This window comes from Poromitra crassiceps, assembly GCF_964638095.1.
Source record: "Poromitra crassiceps genome assembly, chromosome: 11".
Lineage (NCBI taxonomy): Eukaryota > Metazoa > Chordata > Actinopteri > Beryciformes > Melamphaidae > Poromitra > Poromitra crassiceps.
In genome coordinates, this window is record NC_139643.1 from 42,239,616 (window position 1) to 42,258,333 (window position 18,718).

The 18,718-nt window shown below is 43.9% G+C and overlaps 1 protein-coding gene across 1 annotated transcript; it reads left to right on the top strand.

Annotated features, from left to right (window-relative positions):
• Window positions 1-723: 723 nt before the first annotated feature.
• Window positions 724-18,457, top strand: LOC310785028 (Y+L amino acid transporter 2; the record flags this gene model as incomplete). The annotated part of the gene is made up of 11 exons (XM_083646028.1): window positions 724-861; window positions 1,079-1,254; window positions 2,133-2,275; window positions 7,007-7,132; window positions 8,407-8,551; window positions 12,959-13,082; window positions 16,417-16,520; window positions 16,685-16,781; window positions 16,868-17,017; window positions 17,593-17,776; window positions 18,325-18,457. 11 exons carry the CDS (start codon window positions 724-726, stop codon window positions 18,417-18,419), a joined length of 1,482 nt encoding a protein of 493 aa, XP_083502154.1. The 3' UTR covers window positions 18,420-18,457.
• Window positions 18,458-18,718: the final 261 nt, after the last annotated feature.

The following is an 18,718-nucleotide window of genomic DNA, read 5'->3' on the forward strand; positions in this document are numbered from 1 at the left end:
CTACAGTAGTATATACAATAAGTGTGGTGTTTTAAATACGTATATAAATGATGTACATGTACAGTAAATGTATGAATAAGCCACACAGGATTGTAAACAAAGGCTTAAATACAGATATGTCTCCAGATAATGCAGGGTTATATGCCGTTCAACAGAAACAAGGCTTTGAGTGAGGTATTGCACAGTTATTTCCCAGATAACATACATCAAATCGTGTGTGTGCGTGCAGTTATTCCACAGTAAGCGTTAGCTAGGTGTTCAAGTAGCCGGTTTAAGTGTTAATCAGAGTGATGGCTTATGTTTTTATGTCTTTCTATGCACGCGCGCGCACACACACACACACACACACACACACACACACACACAATATTATCCACTAATGCAGTGCAACACTCACTGTATATTTGAAAGTGAAGTTGCTGTCGCAGGCTTGTCCCAAACTGACCGTTGCTTGTTCTTTCTTACAGATTGTGCCAGTGGAGGACCCCTCATCACACAACCATGACCATGCTGTTTGAGACAGCATAGCCATATATCCACTCTTCCATCTCTTTTTGCATTTTGCTTTGTCCACCCCGCCCTCCTTTTTTTGGGTCCAGATTTCATCTTTCCATTCTTTAAGCCGATCTTTAATTTCTGGTGGTGCCAGAAAGCAATCTATCCTATCATCCCGTTCCCTCTGACCTCTCCTGGGTTGAGGCTAAAGGCCATAAAAGCACCAGTATGGTTGCAGCCGCCGCCGAGTCGCTGCAGGCGTCCCAGGACAGCGGCGTGCGTCTGAAGCAGGAGATCTCCCTCCTCCATGGCGTCTGCCTCATCGTGGGCAACATGATCGGCTCCGGCATCTTCGTCTCACCCAAGGTAGGAGGCTCTGCTAGTCGGCTTTACTGTGTCTGCTGATGTTTAAGCATTTGTTTAGGCCACTGTAGTATAAGTAATTGATTGTTTCGTATGTGATTCTACTTCTAATTCTGAAGTAGGTGTAGCCTAGCTTTGATGTGTCTACAGTCCCTACCATCATTGGGATGTTTTTGCTTTGCGTCTGATTTTCCCCTCTCCCACCTCTCTCCGTCTGCAGGGGGTTCTTTTCTACACCGGCTCGTTCGGTCTGTCCCTGGTGGTCTGGGCTATAGGAGGGGTGTTCTCTGTGTTTGGGGCGTTGTGCTACGCTGAGCTGGGCACCACCATCCGCAAGTCTGGAGCCTCCTACGCCTACATCCTGGAGGCCTTCGGAGGCTTCTTGGCTTTCATTCGGTATGTAGGCCTACTACTGTACTGTCGCCGTTCTGCTTTTTGTGTCCTGCCTACATGCATGTTGGGCATTATGTTGTCATGGCACCGTCTGTCTGTGGAGACACGGTCTCGTCAAATAACAATAACTCCAGAACAATACATGACTTTGATTATTAAGCAACATACTCCCCTTGCTGTATTCATTTGCATATTACTGAGAGGAAGAAAACAGTTTTTCTTGAAAATGCTATAACCCCCTTAGTATTAACAACACCCTTGTGTTTTCTGAAGACAAGTATGTTTGTTAATCTAGAAATATTTGCTAATATTGCTAATTATTGTACTGTATTAATAATTAGCCTAATTACTGATCTTGTTACCATAACTGGTTATATTTGATAATATTAAATACATACTATATAATAATACATACTATATAATAGTATGTATTTATGTTTTTTTTATATAATAGTATGTATTTAATTTAATTTAATTATATAGTACTGTATATAATACTATGGCATGTGTCTATGAGGCTCCACAAAACACCCATGTTCCTGAATGGGGAACACATATAATTCCTTACCTAGTTAAAAGAAAATGTATTTTGTGTTTTTATTTAGTGTAGTTATTGTAAACACAAGCAGTAGAAATGCGTAACTGCAACGTTCTAGGTGTCACACGTTATTCCCCACTCTACTCCCTCGACTTTGTCCAACAAAGAAAAAATCCTTCATTTAATGTAATTTACTGCTTCTTGTAGCTCTTTTGAGCAGAACGATTAGTAGCATAATTTCACAGTCTTAAGAAATCAAAGTCACCAGAAACAAAACTAGTTTTTAATCTATGGTGTGTGGAGAGAGGAGAAATTAGGTTGTTACTGATCCATTCCGTTGCAGGCTGTGGACGTCGTTGATGATTGTGGAGCCGGCCTGTCAGGCGGTGATCGCTCTGACCTTCTCCAGCTACCTGGTCCAGCCCTTCTACCCCACCTGCTCCGCCCCCTACGACGCCGTCCGCCTCATCGCTGCTGCCATCATATGTAAGCCTCTCGCATTCAACACACTACTGCTCGACCTGATGTCTGCTGCTTTCATATTAGTGGTGAAAGAACCAGGGCGGACACATTTTTATTTAACCTTTATTTAACCAGGTAAGTCATTAAAGATATTCAACACGTTGAGCCAGACTGAGAAGTCTGGGTCAGATTTTGTTAGTTTTTCAAAAAAGGGGCGGGGAGTTTTCAGGCTTTTGAATCCGCCCACTCCACATTTGGATAGGATGAACTTTTGTGGGGCGGGCACATTTCAGAGCCAATGGCAGACCTCTGTGCAGTTCCTGCTCGCGCATGCGTGGTTTCATTCTAAATCAGGTGAGGCTGTGACGAGACAGCTCTTTGAGACACACGAGCGGAAGAGGGAAGATAGGTGGCGGTATACAATTGCAATTGGATTGCAATCTGCCAGAAAACGCAAAGAAGAGGGTCTGACACTGTCAGACATCTAGCAAGCCGGACAGAATGGAGACAGACAGTGACAGCAGCTCACAGGCCTGCTCAGGACAGAATGGAGACAGACAGTGACAGCAGCTCACACACCTCCTCAGAGGGCTCATTGGAGGTGGAAGAACAAATTCTTATTTACAATGGTGACCTGACTCGGGGACTAAAGTTGCCATGTAATTGGTGTCAACAATTGGGGATGTGAAAAGCACAAGTCAGTACAGTATAGTACAGTACAGTAGTACAGTACAGTACAGTACAGGATGTACATTCAGTTTGCAGGCCCCCGCTGACATGTAACCTGCATGGAATGAAACCGGTTTTAGCCTCCCTGAGGTCAGGTAGAGCTCAACAGTCACGGTGACATATTTTGCCCTGGAAGCGATTCATTTTCTCCATAGACATTTCGAAACATCCTTATATAACGAGGTTTAAGTTTGGAACCAAGCCAATCCCTGACCAAAATATATTTTTTTATGTCTATATGGAGAAAATGAATGGGAAACTCACTTCCAGGGCAAGAAATGTCACGTGACTGTTGAGCTCTATTGAAATGTGTTACAGACGGGTTTCAGATTAAACTGCATGTAATTAGTAATATGCAGCGATTCTGTTCCTTTGAGACAGAAATGTCTTGTGCAGCTCTTGTTGACTTATGAGAAGGTTACTGCAGTGCATACTTGTATTTCTAGTATGTTGCCTGTTGACTGTCAAGTCCATGTTTGCTAAACTCAACTGTAAATGCCATAACAGTATAGATAATGCTGGCTGGCTGTTGTCGTGAGAGCCACAGGTTTAAATCAAACATGTCGGCATTCAATCAGAGTTATTCCAGTGCTACATTGTGACCGCGGTACGATTTGCTGAGTTGGTCTTTGTCTGTGCTTTTATTGCTACAGTGACGGCTTTAAGAGGAAGTTTTCTCCAGGCAGTTGTGACTTCATGTTCACCCACCTGTGAAGCACCTGTTAAAGCAGTTGTGACTTCATCTTCACCCACCTGTGAAGCACCTGTTAAAGCTATGTTGACTTTACACTTGGCCGACTGTTGAACGTTTGAGGAAGGAGGTACTGTAGGAGGGCAGAGAGGTTAGCTGCAAGCGAAAGCCAATGTTGACAAGTCATATATATATATATATATATATATATATATATATATATATATATATATATATATATATTAGGGGTGGGGGAAAAAATCGATTCACCTAAGTATCGCGATTTTTAATGTCACGATTTTTTGGATCGATCTTTTATTCCAGAATCGATAATCGCAAATTTAAAAAAAAAAAAAAAAAAAAAAAAAAAAATTTTTTGGGGTGCTTGCAGTCAGGCCACTCACTGAACAGCAGGCCAGGCGCCGCCTACTGGTTTACTAGTGGTTTTATTACTTTATTAGTTAGTCTGAAGTAATAATTACACTTCAGGGTTAAAGTGGGTGCATCTCATTGTAAAATTGGACTTCAAACGGCCCAAATCTGGCTTCAAACGGCCCAAATTTCACGCGCGTTGGCCCATATCGGCCTGGCCTGCTTGGTATCTAATGCCCGGCCTGAATTATGATCCCAGTCCGCCCCTGTTTTTAACTATATCGCCCAGCCCTACTCATGATATATAATATACAGTCTCTAGTGTATGATTCAACTTTTCCCATGTTCTAATCTAGTGTAAAAAAGCAAACAAACTGAAAAAAGAAAAAAATAAACAAAAATCGCAATAAATCGTAATATCGAATCGCAATAATCGTAGAATCGCAATACTTAAGAATCGCAATATAAATCGAATCGGCACCCAAGAATCGTGATAGTATCGAATCGGGAGATAAGTGAATCGCCACAGCCCTAATATATATAATATCAATAAATATCAATATATCGGTATAATATCAAAAAAAACATATATATATGTTATATATATATGTAGGTACTTTCATTAATCCCAGAGGGGACATTCCTTTTAAGTAGACATAGGCCAGAGGGGTTGTTGCTTTTTCCAAAAATCAAGTTCAAACAAATTTGAAATAACACACAATTCGTTCGAATATACATTTGAATGCCCAGAGTCGAAGGAACGTTCGACTTTCAAATAAACAGAGACAGCCCTAATCTACTTTGCTTGGTAATCTACACACTCCCTCAGTGTAAACACCACAACATATGGCTGTTTTAGTCAACCGAGGCTTGGTGGGTTTGTCGAGAGAAGAGAAGCTTGTTGGTGCAAACCGATCAGGGGAGGGAATTAATATACGATCAGGGGTGTAGTGGAGGGTAAACACAGTTCACCCACTTCTTTGAAAGGAGGCAGAGAGCTTACTCACCTATTTTCAGATCAACTGTTTGAATCAATGAGGGGAAACAAGGTGGGTGAAATACTCACCTTTCATAGTTTACCCACCTCTGTATTTACCACTACACCACTAGTGTATAAGATTGAACAGGGCTTCAAATTCACTAACATTGCCAACAGCCAAGGACAGCACCGTCCTGCTTGCTGGCTCATATCTGAGCTATGTTTGTTATCATGCAGGTGAAATACTTTTGGTGATGACAGAGCTCAGAGCCAACATCTTGAATCAGTTGAGTTGGCTTGTTTGCTCCCCTCACAATCACATGCAGAGTTCCAATGTGCCACAGTGCAAAACTGACTTTCCATTGAGTTTACAAGTGCGTGCCTGTACCATCACACACACACACACACACACACACTCTCACTCAAACCTCTACTGTACCATCCATTCTGCCTCTAACGTTCCAGAATCCAGACCGCTCGCTGTTCGCTCCCACTCCCTGTTAGCTCCCACTCCCAAGATCTTTGCCCAGGAATAAACACATTGAGTGCCACAGCGCTTCAGTAAAATTGTCTGGAGCCTGTGCCAGATTCACTTCCATTCAGTTGAAAACAGCGATAGAATTTTTTCTATTAGGGCTATATGGACAGGGCTGGACTCTAATGAAACATTGGACACTCCTGCTTCTTTCAAAGAAGAAATTTTGTTTCTAGACAGTTCCATTATGAAATGACAGCCTCTGAAAGAAGAGCACTTTCAAGGGTTTTCTGCTGTCTTTTTTTACTTTTCAAGATAAAGTCACTTTTATGAATACTTTTTGCACTCTAATTTCAAGCACATTCACTGACTCTAGCTAATATTTTCTGATGTAGTGACATGGTGTAGTTCTGTGCAGCCTGCGTGCCCCACCCCCCTCTCCCCCCCTGAGCTGCAAACTCCTCCCCACACGCACACAGTCTATTTTCGCAGCCTCCGTTTTTGCCCCGGGCGGATCCCAGCGCGACAAGGAAATGCCAAACGGGACTGAAGGAAAAGGTTTGGCTGTTCGGCGTCGGGTGCTGCCTTTCTGGCAGGGAATCGTGTGGAGAAACTATATGCAGACAGATAGACAGCGGCAGAGGAGCTCAGTTGTGGGCGCGGATCGCAGCCAACTGTCAGCTGCAGACAGAGCAATCTATATGGCTCTGGCTGCAGCATGCATCGGTGTCTCTTTGATCACGGCTTTCTCCTGCACAAAGTAAAGGATCTAGCGCCAAGGTTTTAGGGTGGCGCAGCTCACGTGTAGATTTTTAAGGTGGCGCCGTGTGATCCCTTGAAGGGATTCATGCTCACTGGCTGGGTACGACCTTAAACAGCAGAATTATGGAATAATATGAATTATGATTTTAGGACGTCCACAGACGTCCTTGGCACTTCTCGTTACTTTTTTTTAGGACGTCCACAGACGTCCTTGGCACTCAATGTGTTAATCACATTTCCAGTGAATCCCGTGTCGCTCAACAATTTCAAATGCAGACTGTACTGTTGTTTGGAAGCTTTCTGAGGAACCAGAGTGCTGAAAGTTTTCTGTCTCCAACCTCTCTCTGACACGTACACATCTCTCCATAGTAAAAAATAAATAAATGAAATCTTCCCAACCTGTATTCTATATATATTTATTTTATTATTTTTTCATTATGAAAAATGATGAGGAGAAAAAAGCAACAATTGCATTTGCAGCCACTGGTCTGAAGCCTTGCTTGTGTCTTGCCTGTGTGTCTCTCTGTGAGTCTGTGTTGTGCTTGCTTACAGGTTTGGTTATCTGAAGCTGCTCAGCAGACACCTGATCTTCCTGCCAGATAGACCAGACATGTTCAGCCAGTCTAGTTAGAAATAGTGATATATTTAGTACCTGCTTAGCTACTCCTTCCTGATTGTCTCCACCATTCCCTCTCCTTCATATTGGTTCACCACTTTCTTTCCTCCCTTCTCCTCCCGCTCCATCAGGTCTGTTGACCTGTGTGAACTGTATGAAAGTCAAATGGGGGGCCATTCTCCAGGTCATCTCCACCGTAGCCAAGGTCCTGGCTCTCATCGTCATCATCATCGCCGGCCTGGTTAGATTGGGACAAGGTAGGAGCACCTCTTCTTACACCCATCTTTAAGCTATTTCGGAAATTTGATTTTTTTTTTGTCCCCCCCCACATGATATTATTATTAATATTATTATTATTATTATTATTATTATTATTATTATTATTATTATCTATTTGTTGGGGACAAGCGGCCAAACTGTGTGCATGGTTCAGGGTTAAAGGCTATAACAGCAAATACCTTGTCAGCAGCCTCCAAAGAGTTAGGAATCTGAACAGACACGACCTGTTAGTGCCTAAAACCTCCTCTGTCCATGATTTTAATATCGTCTGTGCCACAACCTTTTCTCCTGTTGCTCAGGACATAAAAACATGAATTTTAAAACACTGGCATATACTGCGTAGTGACCCCCAATTGAGCCATGTATATGTGAAGCCCCCTATTTTTGCTCATAAACGAGCTAGGAACCTGAGGTCAGTTAAGGTAAGGTCAGTTGAGGTGAGGTCAGTTAAGGTATGTTAGTCAGAGCTGATTGTTACACACGCCCTTCACACTTTTTGTCTAATTTGCCCAATGGGAATTGTCCTTGCTCTAACTGTATTCAATGTAATGCAATGATTCACACCCACACTCTGGTAAAAATGTTTATTATCAAGAGTAGGATTTCCTGTAAAACAAAGTTTGTTATTTTCCTTGTGAAATGCCCGTGTGGCTTTTGTTATGTGGGTAAAACCACGAGAAAGCTGAAAATCCACATTTCTCAACATAAAAGCAATATTCGGAACAAAGATGAAAAGTCCTCGGTAGCTAGACACTTTAATTCAGTGGGACATGACGTGTGCTCTCTCAGGTTCCACGAGTATAGAATTTGTTGGACCTTTGAAAAGGGGTGGCAACAGAGACAGGGCTTTGTTACAAAGAGAAGCCTTCTGGATACACACATTTTAGTCTGTGATACTGTGAAACTGGTATTTTTGTCCAAAGGTTATCATACCATCAAAAACTCATACCAGCACAACCCTAGATACCATTTGTAGATACCATTTGTTTATTATATCACAATCGCAAATCGCAATATTGTCCACCATAATCGCAAATCACACCTTTTCCCCAAATCATGCAGCACTAAGTACCAACCAGTGACCTGGTGTAGATTTGTCTCAAGTCACACTAAACTTACCCTCCATCAAATCAAACTAGCCTATTACAAACATTCATTACACACACCTCACCTCACTTCACACCGCGGCTCCCGATGTAAATTGTTCCTTTAAAAAGTGTGTGTGTGTGTGTGTGTGTGTGTGTACACATAGGTCATAACCAGAACTTTGAGGACTCGTTCAAAAATTCCAAGTATAACCCTGGCGACATGGCCCTGGCCCTCTACTCTGCCCTCTACTCGTACTCCGGCTGGGACACACTCAACTTCATCACGGAGGAGATCAAGAACCCCGAGAGGTACCAAGCCTCTTGCTTTGACCGTCGCTCGCTTGTGATTTCACTCTCTACCTGTACTGTGTGCATGGGTTGTCTACCTGTACTGTGTGCATGGGTTGTCTACCTGTACTGTGTGCATGTGTTGTCTACCTGTACTGTGTGCTAGGGCTGGGCGATTTTGCCTAAAAATAAAATTGACGATTTTTTCTCTCAAAACCCGATTTTCGATTTCGATTTCGATTTTTTTGTAAAACTACAAAAGACACAGAATTATTTCAAATATGTTGTTTTTATTTCAAAGATTAGCAAACAAATGCATTTCCCTATTGGGAATAAAAGTGCAAACCTGGCTTAAGGCAAAGATCAATCCCCCTTGGGATTAATAAAGTGACAATTAATGTTTACCATCTGTCTTTGCTCCGTGCTATCTTCTTGTAAACTCAGAGGACCCCTGCTCTTGACCAAACAACGATGAATCCCTTGGGATTATTAAAGTGAGAACCTCACTTTCACCAAACTTCACTTAAAAATAAATAACAGGTTCTGCTTGATTAAACAAAGATGAAGTTCCCTATTTTGGGAATAAAGTGACAACCTTAACTGTCTTTCACCAAACTTAGCTTTTAAAAAATAAATAAAAGGTTTCTCTATCCTCTTGATCAAACAAAGATGAATGAATAAAGTGCAAAACTTTTTGTAAAATAAGTAAAGCTTGGAAAAATGCATTGTATCCCTGAGGCAAAAAACACTTTTGCAAACAAAATGAAACACGTTAGTTGCATCATGCTAACAAAATTATACATGAGAGGTAGAGGTGCTTCTGTAATGTCACTCACTCTTACATTGTTTCAGTCAGTCAGTCACATTGTTTCAGTCAGTCAGTCAGTCACATTGTTTTCAGTCAGTCAGTCAGTCAGTCAGTCAGTCACAATGTTTCAGACAGTCACTCATCACATTTGCAAGTTTTTTGCAAGGAACACGAGCCTGTCTACGGAATCTGGCTTGAGGGATGCCCTGTGGCATGTTACAATGTTCCCTCCAACACTAAAGAGCCTCTCTGACGCGGCACTCGTAGCAGGGATTGAGAGGTATTTCTTGGCTAGCTTGCTGAGCCTTGGGAAGTTTTCTTCGTGTTTCTTCCACCACTGAAGTGGATCAGCATCCTCGCTTACCTCAGGGATCAACAGGTAGGTTGCCAGCTCAGTTTTAATTTGGTCTGTCTCTGACAGGGAGGAAATGGGCACTTGCTTTTTCTGGAAGAAGCTTGCCAAGCTCCTCCTCTTTTTCGGCGCAGGGCCAGGCTGAGCTGCTGCTGCTTCTTCTTCTTCTTCCTCCTCCTCCTCCTGGCGCACCTGCACAGCTGGGCCAGGCTGTGCTGTGGTGTTGTCAGTGGCCAGAGACAGCAGCTCTGTGACAGCTCTCTTCTTAATGTGTTCCACCTTGTCATTGTCAATGTACGTCGTGCGGAACCTGGGATCCATAAGTGAGGCCATGTCCAAGAGTGCATCTTTGACAGGCTCACTGTATTTTTCAAGCATGTACCTCAGAATGTTTCCTTTGATTGTTTTTGTGAGCTCAGTGTCATCGTTGTCTGGCTTGAGGAGAGTGCTTCTGAACATGCTGAGTGTTGGTTTGATGAAAGAGACTGTCACGTAATTTTCCCCAGACAGAGCATCAGTGAAATCTTGCAGTGGTTTAACAGCTTTATTCACCGACTCTAAAACCTCAAGGTCTTGCCAGGAGGGCACGAGGTGCCTGCATTTCTTGTCTGACCCCAGGACACGTGCTATGGCTTTCTCTTGTTCTAGGACACGTTCTATCATCTGTTGCCTGGATCCCCACCTCGTTGTGGACTCTGTGATGAGCTGATGAACGGGTAGACCGAGCTCAGTCTGTATTGCAGTCAGATCTCTTCTTCTTTTCCAACTATATGAAAAAGAACTGACAACCTTCTTACACACCCCGATGGCACGATCAACCCGTGGGTCCTTCACACCGTTTTCTGTATAAAAAGAAATATAGAAGAAACAGACAACACTGTGACATCACATGGACTACAGTCACATAAGAGGCTAGGCTATTTCCAGAGTCCAGATGTCTATTTTTGTTTTAAATTTTGTTTCACCTTTCAAAATGTTGATGCATAAAAGGACACACACACACACACACACACACACACACACACACACACTTTTATGTTATACTATTATATATGCTGTAATGTAGCATGTAACTATGCATGTGTGCATTTTGAGGAAATATGTATCTTTGATTGAAATGAAATACAAATATTTTTATACAAGTCTTAAAATCACCTTTTTCATACTAGTAGTAATAATTTAAGTAAGTAGGCTAAGTAATTAAGAATGTTGGTTATTGCTTGATTGCTTCATTAATCTAGCAATCAGTAAGTTACTTTTAAAGCACTACAGTTCAGATGCAGCTATGCATTGCCATTTTAGACACTTACCGATGGCGTTGTGCAGTTTGTGCCCAAAGCACTGTAGGTTGGGCCATTCATTCAGTTGCAGAGCCTTTATGATATTGGAGCCGCTGTCTGTTGTCATGCAAACGAGACGGTCTTCACTCAGGTTCCAGGACTCAAGTGCTTCACTCAACGCCTGGGCGATATCTTCGCCTTTGTGGTCATCTGGGAAGTAAGAGGTTTGTAGGCAGATGCTTTCCAGATTCCATTCGTCAGTGATAAAATGCGCTGTCAAACTCATGTATGGCTCCATAGTCCGGCTGGACCACATGTCCGTCGTAGCAGAGTAGAATGGCACATCCTCCAGCTGCTTTGTCACTCGTTTACGTGTATCGTTGTACATACGGGGCAAAACAACTTCACCAAAATGTTTTCGGCTTGGTAGCATGTAGCGGGAGTCTAACACTTTCAGCATGTGTTTGAACCCAGTCTTCTCAACAGTATATATCGGGACCATGTCTTTTGCAATGTGAAACGCCACCGCATCCGTAATCATTTTCCACTTCGCTTCTGTCTTGGCATATGGGACACCACGTGAAAATGAAGCCGCTAGCGTTACCTGCTTCGGAGCTGGTGGTGGTGTAGCCGGGTTACCGTGTGCAGCCCGCTGTGCAACACACTGCTCCCACTCCGGTGTGTGGTTTTTCTGTAGGTGTTGAAATAAGTTGGTCGTGTTGCTGTCTTTAACAGCCACGGCTTTCAGACACACTTTACAGCGGGGAGTAGTTTGATCTTCATCCGAAACTTCAAAGCCGTACCATTTCCACACAACTGACTTGCTTTTGCCCTTTTTAAGAACAAAATCCTCGCTTCCTTTAGCGAACGCGGACATGTTTACATTTCTTTTCACGTGTGTCTGGAGAGGGGTAGAGAGCTCTCGGGCCGAAGGAGGGGCGGACTGACGAGGAAGTTACTACGGCAGCCCGGAGACATGAGAGCCGTACCGTAATTACCCTAGTTAAAGTGAAAATCGATTTTACGATTTTCATTTTTTTAACATCGTCCTAACTAATTAATTCGATTACGATTCAAAATCGATTAATCGCACAGCCCTACTGTGTGCATGTGTTGTCTACCTGTACTGTGTGCATGTGTTGCGGTCACGCAATGTTTCTCTTGTAATCGCCATCTTGAGTCCCAATTTGATGCCCTCTATATGCTGCGTAATTGTAAAATAGATTGGGACAAACATTAATATTTCAAAAGCTATACTTCACGTCGTTATTTTGACATTGTGAGTGAGAGCAGACGTAGCTGAAGAGTTTGATGTATAACGTCCATAAAGTCAACCAAAGTGAATTATGACAACACACTAGGCTGGCTCCGTAGACTGCGATTATACAGCTTGAAAAAGTATAAAACCTAAACTGTGATATTTTAAAAAAGTACAAAAGGTATCTAAAAGCTGAATAAGAGTACTAAAATACTACAAGTCGTGACCCGTTTAAAGTTTGAATGGAGTGTCTAGCATAAAGTATGAGAGAGTGGTTAGAGTTCAAAGAGAGCATGGTTTGGACTCGAGTGGTCCTCCCATAGACTTAAACAGGTACTAAGAAGTTGTGTGCTGCAGTCGGGACTCAAGGTGGTCGCCACAACCAAAGCATTCCATGATGTGGCCTCAGCTGCAAGGCATCTTATCTATATGTAAAAGCCAGCTGAGCACTGCAGCTCCAGGCCTGTTCTCTGGCTCTGGTTCACACTTAACTGAAGTAGACGAGGCAGGCTGAGAGAAAGTGGATATGACGGAAAAAAAGGTATTTGTCAGTGACGGTGTGAGAACATCTGAAGGTGGACTTTGATGAAACAAGGAGAACCTGTGTTTCTTTGTTTTGTTTTTTTCCTCCACAGCTTTACTATTCTTCCTGAAGGAAAAGTCTAGGATGCTTAATAAATATTGTGAGACTTGGATCACTGAAAACCACTTATTTCTCCTTCTATTAAAGGAATCTGCCCTTGTCCATCGCCATCTCCATGCCCATCGTCACGGTGATCTACGTCCTGACCAACGTCGCGTACTACGTGGTGATGGATGTAGACACCGTGCTCAGCAGTGAAGCCGTCGCCGTGGTGAGTGTTGACTTCAGCAGCACTCTTTTCTAACACTAAAAAAAGCACTTCTCACCCATACACACTGGGGATGGGAGGGTATGTCGAAATTCAACATATCGCAGTAGAAAAATGTGACGGTTTCATATCGTGGGTCTGAAAAAGAAATCATATTAGCTCCATTTTATTCTGCTGCAGTCATCACAAATGAAATGAGACGCTTGCCCATCACAATATCAAAAGCTCGTCATCGAAATTCTATTATGCACTTTGCCTTGTAATGACATTGTTACATTCTAGCAAGCCAATGCCATTGCTAGAAATATTTCATTCCCTGCCTGCCTACCAACACGAGGGTCGCAGGTTCGAATCCCCGTGTTACCTCCGGCTTGGTCGGGCGTCCAAACAGGCACAATTGGCCGTGTCTGCGGGTGGGAAGCCGGATTAAGGGTATGTGTCCTGGTCGCTGCACTAGCGCCTCCTGTGGTTGGTCGGGCGCCTGTTCGGGGAAGGGGACCTAACACACATATTAATGTCCATCCATAAACCTTATTAGTAGATCACAAGACCAATCCAAATTGACAGCATCTGCTCAGCCTCGTAGAGCGCCATCTTTTGATCTCCCCTTCCTGTGTTGTCGTTGCTGTCATCTCTCCAGTCTGGCTGGAGGCCTCTGGCACCAGATTACGGCGTAGCACTCCCTTGTGGTTCCCTGTGACGGCAGGAGTCGGGGTGATGACAGGAACCTCGGTTAGCTAAAGAGGTTAGCGTCCCACCCAGGAACACTGGCACGCTGGTGATGACATTAGGGCATGCGGGGAGGCTTGTTGACGATCATATTTGATAGGCCTGCGTTTAGGATCCAACCTGGTTGAATCAACCATTGCAAGAATGTCATTTGGAGTCAGTGTAACATCTTGTTATATTGGATTGTACAAAATACACTTTCTACTAGAGCTGAACAATTATTGTTATTATTTATTGTTTTATCACTATATGAAGTTCTGCAATTTCCAAATGGCAGAGGCTGTGATTAAGGAGAGGAGCGTCCAAACTGGATTTCTAAACAACATAATTTAGAACTACGGGTAATGTCTGGTGGTCCATGAATCAAAACCTTTCATCAAACTGTACTTAAAACATACTTAAATACTGCATACTTAGTATACTGCACCCTGACATCTATTTATATTTTTTTAACAAAATCACAGTTTTAACATTCTAATAGATTTCTGACCAGAACAATTAATCGGTTTAAATCGCAATGGCATTTTTTTTTATTTTTTTTTATATATCTTTCAGTCCTACTTTCGATGTCCCTTACATTTTATTCAGCTAGGCACCCGGAGCCCCTGATATGGTGCAACATGTTCCCAATCCTCTTTGCTCCAAAGCTATACCTGCTGACATTCAATGCTGAAAATAAGGGAGATTTTCCATAGCAAGAACACACACTCTGTTGCATACACACACTTACAGTAAGCTCGCTCGCTCTCTCTCTCTCTCTCTCTCTCACTCACTCACTCACTCACTCGCGCACACACACACACACACACACACACGCATCTTAATTCCCTCACTCTCTCTCTCACACACACACACACACACACACACACACACGCGCGCATCTTAATTCCCTCTCTCTCTCTCACACACACACACACACACACACACACACACACACACACACACACACACACACACACACACACACACACACACACACAACTATGATGTATTGTAGCCCACTGGGCGTGGGGTAGGTGGTGCGTTTTGTTATTCCATGCCGTGCCTTCGGCTAGAATAGCCGATGGCATCAGTGAAGCATAGCTCAGAAACTGTAACTATAGGCATGAATTATTCTCAAATAGTGGGATTAATGAGAGAAGTTTAAGCATGGGTGCACAGCAGGAGAAAGAGACGGCAAAACACAAAACAGACACTTAGTATTTGGGACAACATAGGGGGAGGATGTGGAGGACTGCGCCGCTGACCTCGTCTAAAAAATGAATCCGTGGTGAGCCTGTTGAACGAGTGGTGAGCCTGTGTTAACGCTGCTAGCTATTAGCTAACCTGGCTCGTACTAATCACTATTACCTCTCCAACTAAGCTTAGTCAGCCCGGAAACTGGTGCTTTTCCCTACGTGTTTAACGTGGAAGTGAGACTACCTGGGTGAATGCAGTTATCTACCGTATCTGAGGAGGTTTTGTGTGTGTTTTTGACTCACCATGGAAAGTGCAGACAGGCTATGTGTCAAGTTATCAGAAAGGCAACAACATTGCTGGCTAGGAAAACACATTTATGATTAGCATTGCACAATGCCCTCACAACTCCCAAGCTATTATCAGCTAAACCAATCACTAAACCAGCCACCGCTAGATCAAGATCTATGCACAGGGTAGGCTGCTCAAACCAACCCAACAAAACGCCACGCATACACAAGCTACAAAAGGACACAACACGCTAACATTACTGCAAGACTCTGGCACAAAAGTCAACAAAAAGTAAATAAAAGTGCACTGTTAAGCGTAAACACCTCTACGCAAAATGAACACAAGCGCAGATTAGCCTACTCAACCGCTAGCTTCCGTAACCAACCTCTGCACGCTTAGCATAGCAGAGCCAATAACCAACAGCATGCAACTACAAAACGGAGCACAACACCACACGGTACCACAATTATACCACCTGAATATACATACACGTACCTGAACAACACACGCGCAAGTTAACGTGACATTTCAATCCCGGACGAGCGCTCCACTTGTTACGCTGCTAGCTAACCTCTCCAACTAAGGTTAGTCAGCCCGTAAACTGGTGCTTTTCCCTACGTGTTAACCGTGGAAGTGCGACTACCTGGGTGAATGCAGTTATCTATCTGAGGTCGTTTTTTGTGTTTTTGACCCACCCAAGTCAGGCATTAACGTTATCTACTCCTGGTGTTGTTCCTGCGACCAGCTCGGTTTTGACCAGACGAGCCTTCTTGTCAGCTGCTCCGTCTGTCCAGCTTGGCCGGCCCGCTCTCGGTATGGAAGTTCAGTGCTGGTCTGGTGCAAAGGTGTTTCCCAGTGGTCCGTGGTGGTGTGTATTGTTGTTAAAACCGCTTTCAAGCGCTCGTGGCACGCTTGCAGTTCAAACGCCACAGTATCTCCACCCACCTTTACCAGGTGCAACCTGTTTGGGCTAATGAATCAAACACCACTCCACCCCCAACAAGTATGACGTCAGTCTCTCCCTGTCAATAGTCTAACCTGCCCAAACCACACTTACTCCTATACTAAACGACCAAATAACCAGCTAGAATGCTCCATCATCATAATAACACAGCCTGTCTTCTCCTGAATGTCTCCTCAGACGTTTGCAGACGAGGTGCTGGGCTGGGCTCGCTGGCTGATCCCACTGTCTGTGGCCATCTCCTGCTACGGAGGCCTCAACTCCTCCATGATCGCTGCCTCCAGGTCAGTAAACGCACACGAACCTGAAGCTACTGTAGCCTATGATCCATTTCACTTTTCTCTCTCTGTTGCAGATCCACCAGGCTGCTCTACAAACCCCATTTATTCCCATCATGTTTGGTGTGACTGACTTCTCTCGCCGTCCCGCTGGTGTTTTTCTCCCCCAGGTTGTTCTTTGTTGGTTCCAGAGAAGGCCACCTACCCAATGTCCTGTGTATGATCCACATTCAGCGCTACACCCCCATCCCTGCCCTGCTTTTCAATGTTAGTATCACATCCTGTATCGCCTGTGTTCCGCAAACGTGCGTTTGTTGCCCATCTTCACGGTGCGTCTGCTCTTTCCTTCGCAGGGCATCATGGCTCTGATCTACCTCTGCGTGCGAGACGTCTTCCAGCTCATCAACTACTTCAGTTTCAACTACTGGCTGTTCATCGGCCTGTCCATCGCCAGCCAGATCTACCTGCGCTTCAAGGCTCCTGACCTGCACCGACCCGTCAAGGTAAGCAAATTAATCTAACGTGAGCGTTGGCATGCACCTTTAACTGACAGGAGGTGAATGAGGATTGACTTCCTTTTGGAGCCAGCCTCAAGTGGCCATTCAAGGAACTGCAGTTTTTTTGCATTGGCCTCAATGCAACCAACTGAGACTGCCCCCTCGGTCGCACCATCAATACAGGCTTGACACCTCCAACAATGCCAGTAGTAAGGAGAAATAGCCGTCATCTCAGTCTTAGGTCTAGTAAGATGTGATGTTTTACTGCGTAATAATGAAGCAAGTAATTTAACTGACAGAGCAATGTAGTAATATAACAAGGCTAGAGAGAAAGAGTGTGGTGGGGTTTTATGGGTTACACACATTGTAGGTGCAAAATGCAATGTTGTGAATTTGAGCTTGTTCAACTTACAACTGAAAATGTGTTTTTTTTACAAATTATACTTGTTCTTGTTTTCTCTCTGTTATCTTCATGAACCTTTCCCTGCCCTCACGCTCCTTTTCTACTTCCACCTTTTCTCTTCCCATTCTTCATATTATTTTCATCATCTTCCTCTCTCCACCCCTCCTCCCCCCCCCAGTTATCGTTATTCTTCCCGATCGTCTACTGCCTGTGCAGCGTGTTCCTCGTGGTGGTGCCCCTCTACAGCGACACCGTCAACTCTCTGGTGGGCATCGGCGTGGCGCTGTCCGGGGCGCCCGTCTACTACATATGTGTCCACCTGCCGCCCAGCTCCAGACCAGCCTTCCTCGCCAAGATGCTCGGTAAGAGGCCTGAACTGACCAGACCCAGAGCCGTGTATATAGAAGAGTCGCGACATCTCCATTCACTCCAATGGACCAGTTTTTTACTCTCAAGAGTTCCCGGAAGTAAGGTTCTGGATTAAGCAGTGCTGCCGAGTTGCAGCAAAATAGACAGTCTTGACATTTAAAGAATCAAATTGTATATTATCACCTTTGTTTCAGGATTCCTTCCTGGCTGTTCATTAGCTACTGAGTCACACATTTTGGACCTCCACTGATGCCACTCTCTTACTAGATTGCTCTGACTAGACCAGTTGCCCCAGGCAGGCACATGTAAAAAAAAAAAAAAAAAAAATCTTTGTGCTGTTAAGAGCTAAAGAGATCTTGAGATTAATGCTTCAAAGTTCAAATTACAGTCCACATGTGTAGGGTTCTATAGTGTACTTGAGGAATAACTCCATTTAATACTATTAACCTAATGCTAAAGCTTTCTAACCAGTCATGCCCTATTTTCTCCTGTTTCCACGAAGCCGTTAAATCTTCTTGTTTCTGTTCTCCTGTCGTTGCAGATAAGATCTGTCTGAACACGCAGAAGCTGTGCATGTGCTGCGTGGCCTCGCCTGATATCGACCTGGACAACGTGGACCCCGGAAAGATCGAGTGATGGAGGAACAAAGCGCCTGGGGGTGAAGTACTGTATGGATGTTGGCTGGATGGGAGGAGGAGGAGGAGTGGAGAGGCGGAGGCGGTGGGGAGATACAGACTTTTGGACTAGTATGGATTAAGAGCAGGACGAATGGAGGAGAGATGAGCCAAGCACACTCTCCAGACCACAGCACTCTTCACCCTTCACCTCGTTCATACGTCCGCTTTATGAAGCAGGATTTTTACTCCCAACAGAAGGAATTTATACATTTTGTAAAATTGTATTGTATCATTTTGTATATAACAACAGACCTCCAA